The 18,605-nt window shown below is 39.7% G+C and overlaps 1 protein-coding gene across 1 annotated transcript in view; it reads left to right on the forward strand.

The window, feature by feature from the left end:
- The first annotated feature begins 923 nt into the window (after window positions 1-923).
- LOC124616435 (cilia- and flagella-associated protein 91-like) overlaps window positions 924-18,605 on the forward strand; it is a 295,797-nt gene continuing 278,115 nt past the window's right edge. Inside the window, exons 1-3 of the mRNA XM_047144742.1 lie at window positions 924-1,136; window positions 7,432-7,508; window positions 8,012-8,136. Coding sequence (XP_047000698.1) covers window positions 1,061-1,136; window positions 7,432-7,508; window positions 8,012-8,136 — 278 coding nt within the window. The 5' untranslated portion in view covers window positions 924-1,060. The remainder of the gene's footprint in view (window positions 1,137-7,431; window positions 7,509-8,011; window positions 8,137-18,605) is intronic.

Here is an 18,605-nt window from a genome sequence, read left to right on the forward strand (position 1 = left end):
GCTACTTTTTCTCGTTATTTCAGTTATTTTAAAGTGACGTGGACGTTTTTATTTTTCATGCAGTTATCTAATTTTTCGTGCAAATCAGAACATACCTCACACAATCAGCACACTTCAACCATTGGAGCGCTTACTGTTAAGTACTTTTTACAATACATATGTAAATAACGAGTATGAAGTTGACAGGCTCTCACTTTAAAAAGAAGAAAAGGCAGCAAAAGTTTCCAAAATAGCAATTGATGTACCATTTGAACATAAGAGTTCTACTTTAATTCGTTTCCGAGAATGTATACTACAATTACAACGATTCTTTGTATTTACAATCTTTTTGCAGTTTCGAAGAGTGTTGTGGTAATGCTACGTTTATTATTCTGGTGCGCAAACGACTATAATTTTGTGTAGATAACTAGTCGACATTACACTATGTGTATGGTCTTCGTCTGACTAAACAGACCAGTTGAAATGAAGTCAATAACCAGGTCAAATAGACTGAATTGACGCAAGATGTGACTTATCCACTGGTGCGCAATCTAGAGACACGTTTCGATTTATTAATGCTAATGAGATTCACGCTATGATACTACATTTTAGGGCAGCATTTCTGAAATGGGTAAAGCTTAGTTAGCCACAGGTTTATTTTGTGCTTTGAAGTAATTAAGTATTGAAAACAGCACCAGAACATTATTTCTAAGAATCAATTAGTTACGGCAGCAAGTATACGAGATGTGAGATTCGTGCCATGCGAGGCATGCTGCTCTCAGGCCTTAGACTCGATACGGCCATGAAAGTCGATAGATTCCTGAAAGATCGAACTTGGGCAAGATACGTCATGGTGACGACCGAAGACGTATCACCGCGGTGAACTTAAACGTTCCCCACTCCTGTATTGAGTCAGAGATCCTATTGTAGTTTCCATGGGATACGTTTGCGTTGCAACAGGCGATTTTATTATTGCGGTCATTTCATTGTGTAATTGGCGTCATCGTTATTATTTTGTGCATAGAAAACATACAATTTTCACCGTTTCAGATTCAGAACAGTTTGTCAAACGCAAGTTAATATGCAGAGTCATGTAGAACACATGCTCAGAAAGCCAGCAAAATACCGACCTTCAAGACCAAATGATTACATTTACGGTAAATATTAATTGTAGTTAAATTACAAAAAATAGCCTTAGCTTGAAGGAGGCGACAAACATGGGTTTCGATCATCAAAATTCGGAAATGACAACAAGTTACCTTTTCATTTGCAATCATTTCGCGTTTCAAACGTCGTACATTGACAAGGTGTCGATGACATTTACTTGTAGAAATGCCAAGATAAGAGAACCCGTCAGACAGTCGTTAACACATTTGAAAATTATAGAGAACCGTGCTCTTAGGTAACAATGCGTTTCTCGATTATGTAACACGACTTAATATCCAACACATGATATAGACGTATTACAATATACTTAAAATCATATTTGTTATAAACACACATATTTCAAGACAAAAACTTATGTTTGCAACTACAAAGTGAACACAGCCATGTTTAATTACAGCACAGAGAAAGGAAATTTATGAGGAGGACAAAGGTCCGAACAAAGACTGAATGCTGATTTGTGGCACAAATGCTGCTTGTCCTCACCAGGAAAATTAATGTTACATGTTGTAAGGCGACGAAAAACATGTAGGCCTATTGTGTATTGCGATGAATAGAAAGAATCAAGCTCAGTACATGTAAAACTGATTTATACATATGTGGGTCCCATACTGGAAACTAACTTTCCACTACAATGAGACTATTATTAAAAGTATAATATAAAATTGTGAAAGTAAGTGGATGAAATGTTAGTGCCATAACTTATAATGTTTGCCCCAGTCTGTAAGTGTGAAGTACCTCATAGGCAATGTTTCCAACATAGAATACAAAGCTTTCTGAATGCTATTGAACCTTTGTGTGTTATGTATGTTAATTAGTGTGATGTCTCTCCCGGCTGTACTGTGGGTATTTGACAACTGGCAAAGCAATTCGTGATTTGAATACCACAGTAAGTGTGATCCCCTAGTAGCTGATTTGGTTAATGGAACAGTACCTAGCAGAGAATTACTGTGTTCAAATAATTTGGCTTGACGACATCTTTGATAAAAGCTACATATTGGACATTCATTGTGGACGTAAGTAAACATTAGACTTTTCTACTAGTCAAATTGATACCACAGCGAGAGTTTTTGCTTTGACATTTGTTGATTTATCCAATTTACAAACATTCTGTCACTTCCAGCCTAAACCTAGACCTCAAGCTGCACTACAAATCAGTCACTCTTCACAACCAAGGATTCAGGGAGGTGGGGAGAAGGGTCCAATACATAACTTTAGCAGACACCTTTACTTGACAGAAACTCAAAGAATCTGTGGTGCTACATAAGTCAGCAGATCTCATCCAAACAGTGGCCTATTGATCACACTGACACTAAAAATTAATTTGATGAAGAGTGATGTTTCACTGAAGAAGATCTCATTACAGTTCCTTTTTCAATCATCACACAGGCACAGCTCTGCTACACACTCAACCAAAATATATACATATATATCATCAGACTTGGAATGTGTTTGGAACTTGGAATGTATTTAGACTGTGAATTTTCTAGCAAACAGAACCGAGAGCATTGTTTTCAGTGTGGAGAAGGCACCAGAAATGAAAGTAGCGTGGGGCATACAGTTAAGAAAGTATGTTAGAAGAGAAGGTTGGAACTCAACATTCATTTAACATCAAGTTTGATAGGGCCAGTATTATTCTCTATACATGTACATGTTTGATGCCTCTTGGATAATATAAGCATCTCTCTGAGAGTCTGATCATGGACAGAGTGATTGAACATAGAGAAATTTGTAGGGAGATAGGCAGATGATCAAAACTTGCTGCAAAGACTGGCAGCTGTTTGTCAATAGTGAAAAATGTAGCAAACACGTATCGGTAGATAAAAAAAGACTTGATATTTTTTATTATATCTATATCAATAAATTGTTAAAATGGTCACCTGGTCCCATCCACTGGTTGCCTATCCAACAGCTTCCAGGGCAACAAAAAGTGATTTTCAGTACTTCATATCATTACTTCATGTGCAGGATGTTATGGGGATGAGAAGGTAATGGATTCAGGGGAAAGGTTCTGGGAAGTGCCTAAGGCTTTAAGCAGGGACTGGAGTATGTATTGGACTTCTGGGATGGGATTGCTATGGCACAGTTTATAGGTGAAGGAGGCAGATAATTGGTGGAGGCCTTTCGCTAGGTACTCACTGCAATTCATACCAACAGTGGTGGAACATTTGTCTGCAGGTCCGAAGATTAGGTCAAGATTAGTTTTGAGGTTGTGCATGGCTCTTCTTTCTTCTGCTGAAAGGTTGGTGTTCTGAGGAAGGGACCTGGGAGGCCAAGTTGGAGGTAAGGAATTCCTGGAAGTTGACCAGCAGGTAGTTTGGTGGGAGGAGGGGTGGATCATGGTTGGATAGTGGAATGAGCTGAAAGAGGCAGGTTCAATGTTGTAATTAGGCTGGCTTTTGGTGGAGGGATTGACAGCAAAGCAGTGTTTCACCATCCTTCCCCAGGTTCCTTCCTCAGAACACCAATCTTTCAGCAGAAGAAAGAAGAGCCTTATACAACCTAAAACTAATCCTGACCTAATCACTCAGCCTGCGGACAAAGATTCCACCACTGTTATTGTGAAGTGCAGTGAGTACCTGACAGAAGACCTCTGCCAATTATCTACCTCCTTCACCGACAAACTGTTCCATAGTGATCCCATTCCAGAAGTCCAATATAACCTCCAGTTCCTGCTTAAAGCCTTAGGCCCTTCCCAGAACCTCTTCCCTGAATCCATTTCCCTTCTCATCCATATTACACCCTGCACTCCCACCTTCCATAAACTCCCCAAAATCCACAAACCCAACAATCTCTGACGCCCCATTGTGGTTGGTTATTGTGCCCCCACTGAAAGAATTTTGGCCATTGCTGATAAACACCTCCAACCAATTGCCTGTGATCTAGCCTCCCACATCAAAATACCAACCACTTCCTTCATCAACACGCCACCATCCCCTCCCCTTTATTTCTGGGATCCCTACTCATCACTGTTGATGCCACCTCCCTATACACCAACATGCCCGTGACCTGACCGCTATTGAACGCTACCTTTCCCAACATCTTTCAGAATCCAATCCCACTACCTCGTTCTTCTTATACCTTACTAATTTTATCCTAACCCACAGCTACCTCTCCTTTGAAGGGAAGATACACAAACAAATTCACGGCACAGCCATGGACACCCACATGGTATTGTCCTATGCCATCTGGGGGAGACCTTCTTAGCCTCTCAAGACACCAAACACCTAGTGTGGTTCAGGTTCAGTGATGATATCTTAATATCTGGACTCAGGACCAAGACACCCTTTCTTCATTCCTTCACAACCTTAACACCTTCTCTCACATCTGCTTCATCTGGTCCTCCTCAACCAGCCACACCTCTATCCACATTAAACACACCAACCATCAACACTATCTGTATTTTGACAGCTGTCATCCCTTTCACACCAAAAAATCCCTTCCATAAGCATTGCCACCCAGGGGGCAGGGATGGTCTCACCGGGACCTCCCCTCTGCCCCAGATCTAGTCTGCAAAAAGATCTCCCCTGCCATTTTCCCTCACAACCCCTATCCTCCAACCAGTCCCAAGAACCAGCCACAAATGAGTGCCCCCTTCATAACACAGTACCGTCCCAGATTGGAATAAGTGAACCAAATCCTTCACTAGGACTTTGATTACGTATCATCATGCCCTGAAATGTGGGGCATCCTACTCGAGATCCTTCCCACTCATCCTAAAGTGGTGTTCAGGTGCTCACCCAACATCCACCACATCCTAGTCCATCTCTGTGTCACTCCCAGCCGCTTACCTGAAGGATTGTATCCCTGTGGAAGACCCAGGTGCAAGACCTGCCCAGTCCACCCACACAGCATTTCCTATTCCAGTCCTGTCACAGCTTTACCCTACCCCATTAGGGGTTGGGCCACCTGCGAAAGGAACCATGTCATTTTCCACCTCTGCTGCAACCATTGCACAGCTTTTTATATTTATATGACTATGAACCAGCTGTCCACTAGGATGAATGGCCACTGCCAAACTGTGGCCAAGAGCAAAGTAGACCACCCTGTGGGACAACGTGCAGCTGAACATAACATGATTGATTTCAATGGCTGCTTCACTGCCCAAGCCATCTGGATCCTCCACTCCACCACTAACTTTTCTGAACTGCGCAGGTCACAGTTATCCTTATTTATAACACAGTCTCCGCTCCTGTAATTATCCCAGCAGCAACCTATGGTAACACACTGTCCCTACACCCTCCATCCAAACGTTTTCACTCCCTCTGCCCTATCACCTCTTCCCCCTTCTCATCTCCCACCCTCTTTGTTTGCCACCCTGTGCCAATACTCCTGCCCATCTTTTCCTGCTCCTAATTTTTCCACACCTCCCTGCCCCCAACCTCCTGATGATGTGCCTGTTGGCATTCTAGGCCCTGCACACTCTACCAGACAGCGCTCCTCCTTCTCCCACCCGTACACTGCAATCCCTTCCCCTCCCCCTCCACATTTCCACTTCTGTCCCAAGTAATAGTTGCTTTCTGGCCTCATCTTTGGGAGTTGGTGGTCATGTGTGTGTGAGGTGTGCATGCTTGTGTAAAGAATGATTTGTGCTTCCCTTTTTCCGACAAAGGCTGTGGCTGAAAGCGTATGTTTGAGTGTCTTTTAATTGTGCCTGTCTGTATCTTAGCATGTTATCTTTATGGTAAGTAGCAATCTATTTTATCCTACATTGTTGATATTCCGACCTGGAGTATCCAGTGCTTGAAATGTAACTTATTGAATTACAGAACTGAAGATGGCTGTACTTTACTCAAATTGGTAAAATTGTAAAATGATGCTAGATATGTAATCAAGCCATTGAAAGGTAACTAAAATGATGTGCTTGCAGCTTTTCTCTTCTAGAGTGTTTAAAAAATAGCTAATGCAGAGTTACCCTATGGTCTATCCCTGTGCAACATTACCTTTTACATGTATACTATAGTACAGTGCTAACAGACATTCATCTTGGTTTTTCTTCATTTATTTGTTTTTTCTTTTTATTTCTCTGTTGAAGGGGTGCACTATTAAGTGCTAATTGCTAGACTACTTTGACCAACACTCTTGCTTAGTCCTGATGTGGGATTCCCATGCCTTGGAGACATACAGAAAAGATGATCAGTGATATCATAGTAAGCTTGTATATTGACTCATTGTTGCCAGTATTACAGGTGGATGTGTAATACAAGTGACAACATTGTATAAACTTAAAACTTATATATTGATTGTAGAGAATAGAGAATGATTGACTATGGTTAGGCCTAAATCATTCCTGGCTATGAGTATAATGAGTCTCAGATTGGATTTTCACCTATTGATGGCTGCATTACCAGCAGTGGTAATGTTGAAGTTAGTGAGAAGTAACTAAGAAAGAAAATTTCTTATTCTGATGCATTATACTGCATGTTTTAACAGTAACTTGTGGTGTTATAACAAAATTGCCATGAAGACCATATTTTCTTCTGAAATGGTACAGTCACTAGCTATACAACTGTAAAAAATTATAAGTACTGTCCATTTCTTCCCTATATATCTGTGGGTTCTCGATTTTCATATACATGTAAAAACAAAATATACTTGAGACTTTCCATTTGTAGTACAATGAGAGCACACATCACAGAGATAATTTTCAACCTCCTGCACACTGTTTAAAACTCGGTGACCAAACAGTATAGAATATTGCTTAAAAAACCTACAATAAATTATAAGGCAGGAATGTATTTAACATGGAGCTTGGTTCCCTGAAAAGACTGCTCTATCCAGTTCTAGTAGAAAAATGTTATTATTCTGTTGAAGAATTTATGGATGACAATTTAACAGTGTATCATGGAAATATATTTAAAATGGCATCACAAAAATATATTTAAAATGACAAAAGACCTTTGAATTACTCTTGCTAAAATACTTAGTTGTAAATATTGACATGTCCACTGTACAACAAACCAAATGGTATGAAAACTGTATGTAGTGAGATGAATAAATCACATTTCACTCATCAGTCAATCAATCAATAAAAAACATGGGTATGTGACAAAATACATTATGTCTTGGTTCCATGCATAAGAGCAAGTAAAGAAAAGGAAGGAAGCTATGTATGTGACTCTGTTGAATGTGAGCTTTATTTAAATTGCTTATCCTTTTTTGTTTTTTCATCACAGGTATTAGCTAAACTGCCTTTTTGCTATAGTGAATATGTAGTTATATCAACCAGTGAACCACAGGAGCCCATTAGCAAGATTTCATTTGTTTTTCAATTTTTTTTCTTTTCAGATCCTACATATCTATTTTCAAGTCCAAGAGATTATCAACGATGTGTTCTTAAAGCTGCAAAGGAACAAGCTGAATTTGTAAGACACATAATTTTTAATTATACTTACCATTTTTGTAATAATGAATTATCTGGAAAACAAGGCAATACTAAAATAGGAGAGATAGAGATATTATAATATGTTAAGCTTCTATTTTTTTAAAATAACATTGGTGCTCCTTATATAAATATAGCAAGGAAATTATGCGTAATCATTATCTACTAATCTTCATCCACATGTAGCCACATCACTGCTCATTGACTCACACCACCTGCACATCGATTCTGAGGCACTGTGCCTTTACTTTTTTCCTGAACCCATCTGCAACACTGCAGAACTTTTATTCACTAAAACATACAACAATATGCCATAGTATGCCAGTCAGTCTTTACATATGGATTAATTATTCTGAGTTTGTGTGTGTGTGTGTGTGTGTGTGTGTGTGTGTGTGTGTATGTCATGAGATGTTAATTACTGTATTACATGATACAATGCATTCTATGTTACAATATTTTCTCAGGATTACTGTGTTTCTTTTTCAGCAACCACAGCCAAATTACCCATCTATGTTCAGTGATCACCCAAGATATCCTCGTATAAGATGGTCTCTCAAACATGTAGACCGAGTACCTGCTCATATCAACAGAAACTTTGCAGTCAAGCAGATGTATGTATTAATGACAACATTTTTCCAGTTTTGAATATTATGAAAATGATAGTTGCCACTCACTGGAGCAGAGATGCTGAGTTGCAGATATGCCCAACAAAAAGACTGTCACAGACTTTGACAGTCTTTTTGATATGACTATGTGCGACTCAGCATCTCCACTGTATGGTTAGTAGCAACTATCCTTCTCATAATACTGTTACATTCCATCCTGGATTTTCCATTATTTGAATTTTTCAGTTTTCTGTTGTTAATAATGCATGTAACAAGTGCTTGATTGTCTGTTTGTACTCGATAACTATCATACAGTTGCACACTAATGATTACTTCCCTTACTCTGCGTTAATATAAATTCTGAATCACATTCATAAGCAGTTCAAATACTTTCACAATGAATCCTTAAATACATATCATTACTTTAACTCTTCATATTTTCTTTTCGAATTACTAATCATCTGAGTATTCAAAAAAGTAAAATGGAGCCTTCAGGTTAGTTGTTTCATTTTCTGTTGCTGTATGTGATTACTTCAAATTCATTTACTGTTTGAATGCTATGTATGTAGTCTGTGACTTCATAGCTGACTATGAACACTAAATTTCTGTTAATGTCAGATTTATTGATGGGTTTTATTCTGGATGTTTGGAAATATATAGTATCTTATGTGTTGTTGCACAGTCAGAAAAGAAGTCTGATACGAGCTGCTCTTACAAGTCTCATGTTCTAGATTTCAGCATGTGACTCTTAGAAATATTGTAATCATCTTTAACTGTTGTACTAGACATGTTGCAAGTATACATCACTATCATCTGTGGAGTCAAGATGAAAGTATTTGCCTGAAGTGATGTTTCACAGTTTCACAGTGATCCTGAGTACTTATCAGTGTGCCCGCCCAGCTAGCCATGTGGTCTAACACGCTGCTTCCCAAGCAGGAAGGCATGCCATTCTCCGGCACAAATCCGCCCGGCGGATTAGTGTCGAGGTCTGGTGTGCCGGCCAGCCTGTGGATGGTTTTTAAGGCAGTTTTCCCGGCAAATGCAGGATGGTTCCCTTCATTTTGCCTCAGTTACACTGTGTCTGTGATTGCTGCGCAAGGACCATTTCCACATACGCGTACACCATAATTACTCTACCACGTACACATTTGGGGTTACGCTCATCTGGTACGTCTGGTATGAGACGTTCCCGGGCGGGGGGTCCACTGAGGGACAAACTGCACAATAACCCTGGGTTCGGTGTGGGGCGGTGGTGGTGTGGGTGGACTGCTGTGGCCTGTTGTGAGGTTGTGAACCACTGAGGGCTGCGGCAGGATGAAGCCTCTCTGTCGTTTCTAGGTCCCCGGTTTAATACATACATACATACATACTTATCAGTGTCCTGAAATATTGCATTTGGCACATTACTGGTGTGGTATTTCATTTATACAATGAATCATTCACTCATTAATTCATTTGTTCATCATGTTATGTAGATTCCTCCAAGAAAGAAAACGTTCAGTGGTGTGAAATGAGGCAAGGTATATTTGTCTCATGACAAAGACATCATAGAATCTTAATCTGTATCCTGCATTAACAATAAACTATTGCTGTACTGCTTAATGCTATTCACACTTATGCCCTCTAAATTTAATTGAGTACGGTAATTTATTTATTTTATTTTTACTTAATTGTGTCTTACACCATAGATCCAACTGTGAAAATCTCACATGGATGTAGTAAGTGTCAAATTTTTACATTATCAATGAACAAGTACTTATGCACTATTTTTACAAGTAAAAACTACAATATGTGTAACATAAAATTATATGAGAAGTGGCCCTATAGCCCAGAGAATTAAATACAAACAGGTCAACACTGAGAGAGTTACATAACTACTAAACTGTTCCATAATGCAAGATCCTGAAAATGAGAATGTGACAGATTACAACGTGTAGAATGTAGAAAATTAAATATAAAAGGACATATAACCCAGAAAATCAAATATAAATAGGACAACACTGAAAGAGTAACACATATGACATGAATACACAACTTAATGCTCAGTTTATATGATAATACATTTTACAGCGTTTCACTGTGTTTCAAAAACTCTTCCAAACTGTAAAATGATGTGGCTAAAAGAAATTGCCCCAGAAGCTCCTTAAATGTAGATTTGTAGCCTATTTCACACCTACTTTCTGGGGTAACAGCATTAAATATCTTTATACCAGAGTATTATACACCCTTCTGCACTACTTTCAAATTTTTACAGTCAGTGTGGATATCGTGCTTCCTCCTTGTGTTGCAGTGGTGGTATTCACAGTTGCATCTGTATTAATGTTTTCACTGATGAAATGCATAAGTGAATATATGTATTAAGAAGTAGCTGTAATAACTTCCAGTTTCCAGAATAAGTTTCTGCAACTGCATCTAGGTTTTACACCTCACATCATTCTTACAACACATTTGTGAACAATACATATATTTTATTTGCTAAAGGTCAATTTCAGCAGACAATAATTCCGTATGACATCAAAGAATGGAAGTAACCACAGTATGCTGCTTTTTAGTGCTTAAGTTGCCACTGGCAGAGATAAGTCACAGTGCAATAATTGATGAGCTGAGACTCTTATAAAAATCTAAAAAATGATGGAACCAGTTTACTCTACAGATAGTCTTAACACTCCTTAACTATATTACTTCAACTCTTTCTATTACCTCTGTTACCTGTGTTGCATATTTAACAGTTATTTCTTCCTCAGTTTTGCCGTTTAGGATGAACTGAATGTAATTAGTCTTACTAAAGTTTAGTGAAAGATCACTGGCAGTAAACCATTCAACTAAATCTATAAGAATATTATTAATAGACTCTTGAACATTTTCACATTTACGACCATTAACCATTACATTAGCATCATCTGCAAAGATGGTAAATTACACTGTGTCATTGTAGAATGAGGGGAAGCATTTATAAATATTGGGACAGTAAAGGGCCAAGAGTAGATACGTGTGGCACTCCACAATTAATGCTCTCCATTACTACTTTTTGTTTCCTATCTTTCAGGTATGACTGAGTTATTTGCTAACCACTTATTCCTAAATGGTCTGCTATCAGTAGTAGTATTGGTGGTTCATGGTGTCAAAGGTTTTAGATAAATCACAAAATAAGCCTGTTGTTACCATTTTCTCACTTAAAGATTCCAAAACCTTAGCTCTAAAAGCATAGATTGCTTGTTCAGTTGACAGACCTTTTCGGAAACCAGCTGATTTTTGCTAAGAATATTGAATTTATGTAGTCGTTCTAAAATTCTAGAAAACATTAGCTTTTCAAGTATCTTTCGAAAAACAGCCAGGAGAGGTGTTGGCCTGAAATTTGTAACTTCAGTTTTGTTTCCTTTCTTGAAGAGAAGCTTCATCAGCACATACTTGAGTCTTTTGGGAACAATTCCTTGTTGCAAAGAGGCATTGAAGATGTGGCACAGTATATCACTTAAAGAAACACAACACTGTTTTAACAATTTACTAGAAATAATGTCTACTCCTCAGTAGTTTTTATTTTTCATGGAGGCAATTGTTCTTTCAGTTTCAGATACTGTAACAGATCTAAAATGCATTTGACTAATTTTCATAGAACCCTTGCAGCCTATTTGTTCAGACACTGACAGTTAGTGTTTATTGAAGATATTAGCGATGATTTCATGTTTTTGTAAAGATTCCCTTCGTGTTTGATTTTGACGTTTTCTACAGGTCTTTTTTTATTCCTCCCAGTCTCACTGCTAAGTATATGTTAAGTAGTCTTCATTTTATTATTAGAGTTATCAATTTCTGGTTCATAATGCAGTGCTTTTGATGTTTGAATCATTTTGTTTAGGATATTACAATAAATTTTACAGTGGCTAATTATTTCAGCATCCTTGGACACACTAGCTGCAAGTTTCCTCTTTGGATTACATGACTGTCTAATCATGTTTGTGATCCATAGCTTCTTCAAGGATGAGGAAATATTGTTCCTAACAAACTTTATAGGAAAAACTTCTTCAAAGAGTGATACTAATTTGTTTATGAATATGCTAAACTTGATGTCAATGTTATCACCCTGTGTAGTGAACTATGATCTTCATGCTGCAGTTTATGGTTAAAAATTTCCAGGGACTCTTTATTCATAGGTCTGATTGATTTCCAGGAGGAGATTAATTTTTTGAGAGGCTATTGTCATGCAGAGTGAGGAACTGTCCATTATGGTATGATATACCATTTAAGACTGGGGAGACAGTGAAGTTCTGGCACAAATTTACATCTATAAATATATTGCGTATTTATCATATCCAGATATGAACAAAATTATTATGAAAAGAAAAGAAGTTTGACATCTGGTAACATCTGTTACGAAAGAAGTTGTGGATTTTTTTTAAAGAGATTTTAAACAGCTGTATCTACTAGACTTAGTGATACATTCAGTGTACTGTTGGGATTGGATAAGTGACCATCTTGAAGTTCTTTCATAAGAGCCTTCTTGTTAGATAGAGTTGCATTCTGAGAATATGACCAAGGAATGGAAGGCGTAGCATTTGAAGCTCTGGTAGTAGGTATTTTAGTATTGTAGTGGCAGCTTCTGACACCGAATGTAACAGCAACACCAAATGTAGCGGGAAGAGGTAGTAGGCACTGTATTTAGACTCCTCCGAGCTTTCCAAGTGATTTGTTGTTTTCAACTACAGTACCGCGTTCACCTCAGTCTGCGTCACTGGGTCCCACAATGCTGAAGACACCACTCCACTGACTGCAAAATGGCTTGGCGTGGAATGGTTGCCTCAGCGACCCATGCACACACTGCTGTGTGTTGGCCTTGTACAGCCGCGACGTCAGGATGCACCGGCAGTCGACTCAGTGGTCTTCGTGCCTGCCACCTCAGTGCTGCTTACCGGAAGCCGCAAGTGGCCTGCTGCATGCTTCTTTGCCGTCATGGTTCAGATCGCGGGTGACAACAAGCACCTGTGATCCGACATCCAAATATGTAGCCTTCGCCTTGGGATGCCTCCGGCATGTGTTGGGAGCCAACAAGTCTGCCCGCAGTAGCAAACCGTGGCGTGGCCCACTGCTGGCTGTTTATGGACCCTGCGTTGGCCTCAGAGGGTTGAACCAGCGACCCGCCGTGGTCTGGAACGCTGGCACCCCATCTGCTGCTGCGGGTAGCCGGTGGTGTGACATGCTCTGCTGTCCAGGAGAGCTGTCACACTGGAAAGCTCTGTTAGTGAACCAGCTCCTATTTACATGCAGATGTATGCCTCTGTTTTGCTTAACGCGCCACTCCACGTCACGTACTCATAACACTTAGGTTGGCCAGTGGGCCCCTTCTGCCTGTGACTTGTGCCACGCAAACCACTGCATGTACTTTTCCCGGCGGTTCTACTCCCCTGTGGCCTTTATTTTACTTTGCAACTGCTGGTGAGCATAACTCACTGTAAACAGGCCCTCACCTGGCTGTAACTTGGGCGCTCAGAAATATTGCACCAAAACTTACTTCTCCCATCCCAAATGGTTGTGCCGCTACAGTATTTTAACATATTTAAATCTTTCATTTCAGGATTGGTGTTTGAAATTGTACTTGAATTGAATGTGGATATGTAAATGGATTAATAATTGCTTGAATAATTAGAAAAATTGATTGGATAGAATAGTTAAAAAAATTTGAAGGTAATTTGTGGATCTGTGCACAATCTTGGATGAACTTTAACTGATACCATTATCAACAGACCTTCGCACTCACATGTCTACCATGAGGCCAGAGAGCCCATGTCATGCATTTACAGAGTCTTTCACTGCACAAATTCATGAATTCCGTGTTCAGCAGCGTGATCCTTTGTGAATAGTGAAAAACCTTTTTAACTTTTCATTACATTGAAGGTCAATAAACATAATTTGCATTTTGTCCTGCTGCCTCTAGTAGTGTGTGGTACCAAATAATCTCTGCAGCCATTGAAATTGTTGATATGTCACATGAAGCACAATATTTTTCGTATGAGTAAACGAAGTTCAATAGGTGCCTATCAAGTCTGAATCATTACCTTCACATTAATTCCATTGTGTTTAGTCTTGAGTGTGACAATGTCAATCCAGGAATGCTCCTCCAGAAATGGTGTGAATTATTCTTGTCTGCACTGAACCTCTTGATGCAGGGTCTCAGCACTGAGTGAAATGAAAGACAGATAGGATTTGAAATTATAACCATACGAATAAATGTTCCTTTTCTAATACCTTTTAATAATACTTGTAATGAACAGTTGATAATCCTGGCCAGTATGGGCATAGCCTTTATTTTCGGCTGTTGGTGTTGTCCTGAATAGTTATCAATTTATATGGGTAAGTCAGCTTCTTTTAACACATATACACACGTCAAAAAAGGTTTTGCATCACCCCAGTTCCCAGAACTTCTGAAGATAGACGTTGACTGTGGATATTGCATCACAGACACAGTCCCATTGGTTGTTCAGAGATGTCACTAAACCTGCCCAAAGATGTAAACAACCATGCATGAGCAGCACCTATTAGACGGAGGGGGTCTGACAGCCAATCAGTTCCAGTCATCCCACCAGGAAGGAGGTACACGGCTTGTGTTGTCTGTAGTTCAATGATGCCTAGATGGTCAATACCATGGTTTGATCACATCCGCATTGTTACTTTGTGCCAGAAAGGGCTCTCAACAAGGGAAGTGTCCGGTGTCTTGGAGTGAACCAAAGCAATGTTGTTCAGATATGGAGGAGATACAGAGAGACAGGAACTGTCAATGACATGCCTTGCTAAGTCCGCCCAAGGGCTACTCCTGCAGTGGATGACCGCTATCTATGGATTATGGCTTGGAGAATCCCTGACAGCAACACCACCATGTTGAATAATACTTTTCGTGCAGCCACAGGACGTTATGTTATGACTCAAACTGTGCACAATAGGCTGCATGATGCACAGCTTCACTCCCAACATCCATGGCGAGGTCCATCTTTGCAACCACGTCAGCATGCAGCGTTATACATATGGCACAACAACTAGCCGCATAGACTGCTCAGGATTGGCATCATGTTCTCTTTCCCGATGAGTGTCGCATGTGCCTTCAACCAATCATCGGAGAGATGTTTGGAGGCAGCCCGGCCAGGCTGAATGCCTTAGACACACTGCTCAGCAAGTGTAGCAAGGTGGAGGTTCCCTGCTTTTTTGGGGTGGCATTATGTGGGGCCTATGTACTCCACTGGTGGTCATGGAAGGCGCTGTAACGGATGTACGATATGTGAATGCCATCCTCCGACTGATAGTGCAACCGTATTGGCAACATATTGGCGAAGCATTCGTTTTCATGGACGACAATTCGCGTCCCCATCATGCACATCTTGTGAAGCTTCCTTCAGGATAACAACATCACCTAGAGTGGTCAGCATGTCCTCCAGACATGGACACTGTCGAACATGCCTGGGATAGATTGAAAAGGGCTGTTTATGGACGACGTGACCCACCAATCACTCTGAGGGGTCTACGCCGAGTGGGACAGTCAGGACCAACAGTGCCTTGATGAACTGTAGATAGTATGCCATGATGAATACAGGCATGCATCAATGTAAGAGGACATGCTACTGGGTCTTAGAGGTACCGATGGTTACAGCAATCTGGACCACCACCTCTGAAGGTCTCACTGTATGGTGGTACAACATGCAAAGTGTGGTTTTCATGAGCAATAAAGAGGGTGGAAATGATGTTTATGTTGACCTCTGTTCCAATTTTCTGAACAGGTTCCGGAATTCATGGAACCAAGGTGATGCAAAACTTTGTTTGGTGTGTGTATGTATAATTTTTACCTCCTATCAAAGTTGGTGCTGTAACCGCATAGTCCCATTATTGTCAGTCAGTCAGTCAGCATCTACACAGTGTTTAACTTGCGAAGTACGCGTGCACAGCCCAACGTCCATTACCATCACAGTTCGCGCTCACATGTCCAGCATGAGGCCAGAGTGCCCATGTCATGTGTTTACAGAGTCTTTCACTGCACAAATTCATGAAGTTCGTGTTCAGCAGCATGATCCTTTGTGAATAGTGAATAACCTTTTTAACTTTTCATTACAATTTTGCATGAGTTTTGCTCTTACCCTACTCCAGTGTGTGTGTCTTCCTGCTGTAATTGCTCCATGTGTTTACACATGTGGACATAGTACGGTTGGAGTGTTTTGTCTTCCATCAACATAGCTCTTATTTCATCTTCCTGCTCTAAAAGATCATTAAATTCCTCTAAGCCTTGGTGTAATTGAGAAAGGGCATCAGCTGTTATGTTCTGGTTTCCCTCTATGTACATTATTTCAAAATCAAATTCTTGAAGATACACATACCACCTGGCTAGCTATCTGTCAGTGTAGCAATTTACAAGTTAAGAAAAGTAATAGGGACTGATGGTCACAGTGTACTTTTGTGTGTTTATCCCAAAGAAAATATTCAAACTTTTTAAAGTACCAAATTACAGCCAAACCCTCCAGCTCCGTTATTGAATATGAATGTTCAGCTTCGGATAAGGTGCAGCTGGTGAAGCTAATTACTTTAGGGATGAGTTTTTCCTCTTCTTCTACCATTTGAAAAAGGCATGCGCCCAAACCTTGAGAAGACATGTTGGTGCATAAGCAAAAATCCTTTTTCATGTCTGGTTGAGAGCATTTAATAATGCTTGCTTGATGTTCTCAAAATCGGTTTGACATTGCTTGTCCCATAACCAAGGTCCATTTTTCTGGAGAAGATTGAGTAAAGCATCACTGTTCATAAGTTGGTTAGGGATGAATTCCCTGAAAAATGAGACTAGGCCTAAGTATACTTGTAACTGCCTCTTGTTTTGAGGAACAGGACAGTTCCTAATGGCATCAAGTTTTTTAGGATCTGACAGTGTGCCTTCTGAAGAGATTATCTGTCCTAACAATTTTACCTTTTCTTGTCCAAAATTAGATTTCTTGAGATCTGCTGTTACTCCATGTTCGGAAAAGCAGTTCAGTACCTGTTCAATTAATCTTAAGTGTTCTACCCAAGTAGGTGTGGTGACTAAACTGTTACTTTACTCAGAAGTTGGGGTCATAGCGCTTTGTCCAAAGCAGGGATAAATGCACGTGCACTTACATTCCTTCCAAACGGTAATACTTCAAATTCAAAGCTCCTGCCCCCGCATACGAAGGTAGTATACTTCCGGCTTTATTCATATAGTTTTGTTTGACAATAAGAGGGCTGGAGATCAATTATAGTAAGAAATTTAGCATTATGGAATTTCATAAGCTGTTACTCTAAATTGTCTGGACATGTGCAAACTGGCACAATAATCTTATTAATGTTATGTGTGTTGAGGGCCAAGTGCACCTAGCCATCTGGCTTACTCACTGCCAAAATAGAACTACAGTAAGGGGAAAATGATGATTGTATTATACTCCATTCAAGCATCCTGTTAATCTCTTTTTTTACTGCTTCCCTCTTTGTCCATGGGTTAGGGTATGAAGTAGAACAAAAAGTTTCATGAGGATATACTTCCATTTTGTAAACAAAAGCCTTAATGATACCTGACCTTTTGTAAGTATGTGTATGTAATCAAGTATCAGTTCCATAAGTTCCACTTGCTGTTCTTGAGACAAACACTTTGATTCACTTACCTTCATGTTTATCATGTTGACATTTAACTCTCCTGCTGCCAACTGTTCATTGTTGCATCTGTTAACAAACATGATGGTGGGATTTACCAATTGTACCTCAAAGTTGTAAGTAATCTCAGTTTTTTGTTTGTCAGTCCTTCCCCTGATTAGGTCTATTGCAAATAATTAGTTATTTACTGTGAAATGAAATTGGTCCTTGCCCATATCAGTTTGTACTTGTTATGTCCTAAATGTATCCAAACTGATTAAACAGTCAACTATTAATTTCTCTACTATAAAGAAATTGAGACATACAGAAACTGTCCTAATTGGATGGGAATTAAAGCTTGTATTTTGACTCCTTTTGATTTCTGACCAGTCACAGTTCGTACCTTGCAATTTTGCATTGGTAGTGTGGGTATATGTCCATGCTTCTTCAGTTCTTGAAAGAATCCCTGTAAGATCAAATTAGTCAAAGCACCTGTGTCATGCACGATGGGTACAGCAAGGTCAAATATTTTGGCTTTAATACTAGGTTGTACCTTGCCCTCTGTCAAGTTTTCCTGTGTATCTTCATTATTTTGATACAGATCATCTTTCACATCACTACCTTGATCAAATCTGATGAAGCAAGTGTCGATCAACCTTGTGCTCCCACTCTCCTCCCAGGTCATAGAAAGGTGACCTGCCGTGACCGGTTCAAGTTTTCTGGCATTGCAGTGGCATCGGTTCTGGATTAGTCGTAACTTCTACTCTATGAACTGTTGGTGTTTGATTATGCCAGGTAGTATCCTGTGAGGCTCTCGACTGAAATTCTCTTTGCCTTTGCATGTTATTTGGCATAGTGTTACTTTGGTG

This window comes from Schistocerca americana, chromosome 5, assembly GCF_021461395.2.
Source record: "Schistocerca americana isolate TAMUIC-IGC-003095 chromosome 5, iqSchAmer2.1, whole genome shotgun sequence".
NCBI classification, from domain to species: Eukaryota; Metazoa; Arthropoda; class Insecta; order Orthoptera; family Acrididae; genus Schistocerca; species Schistocerca americana.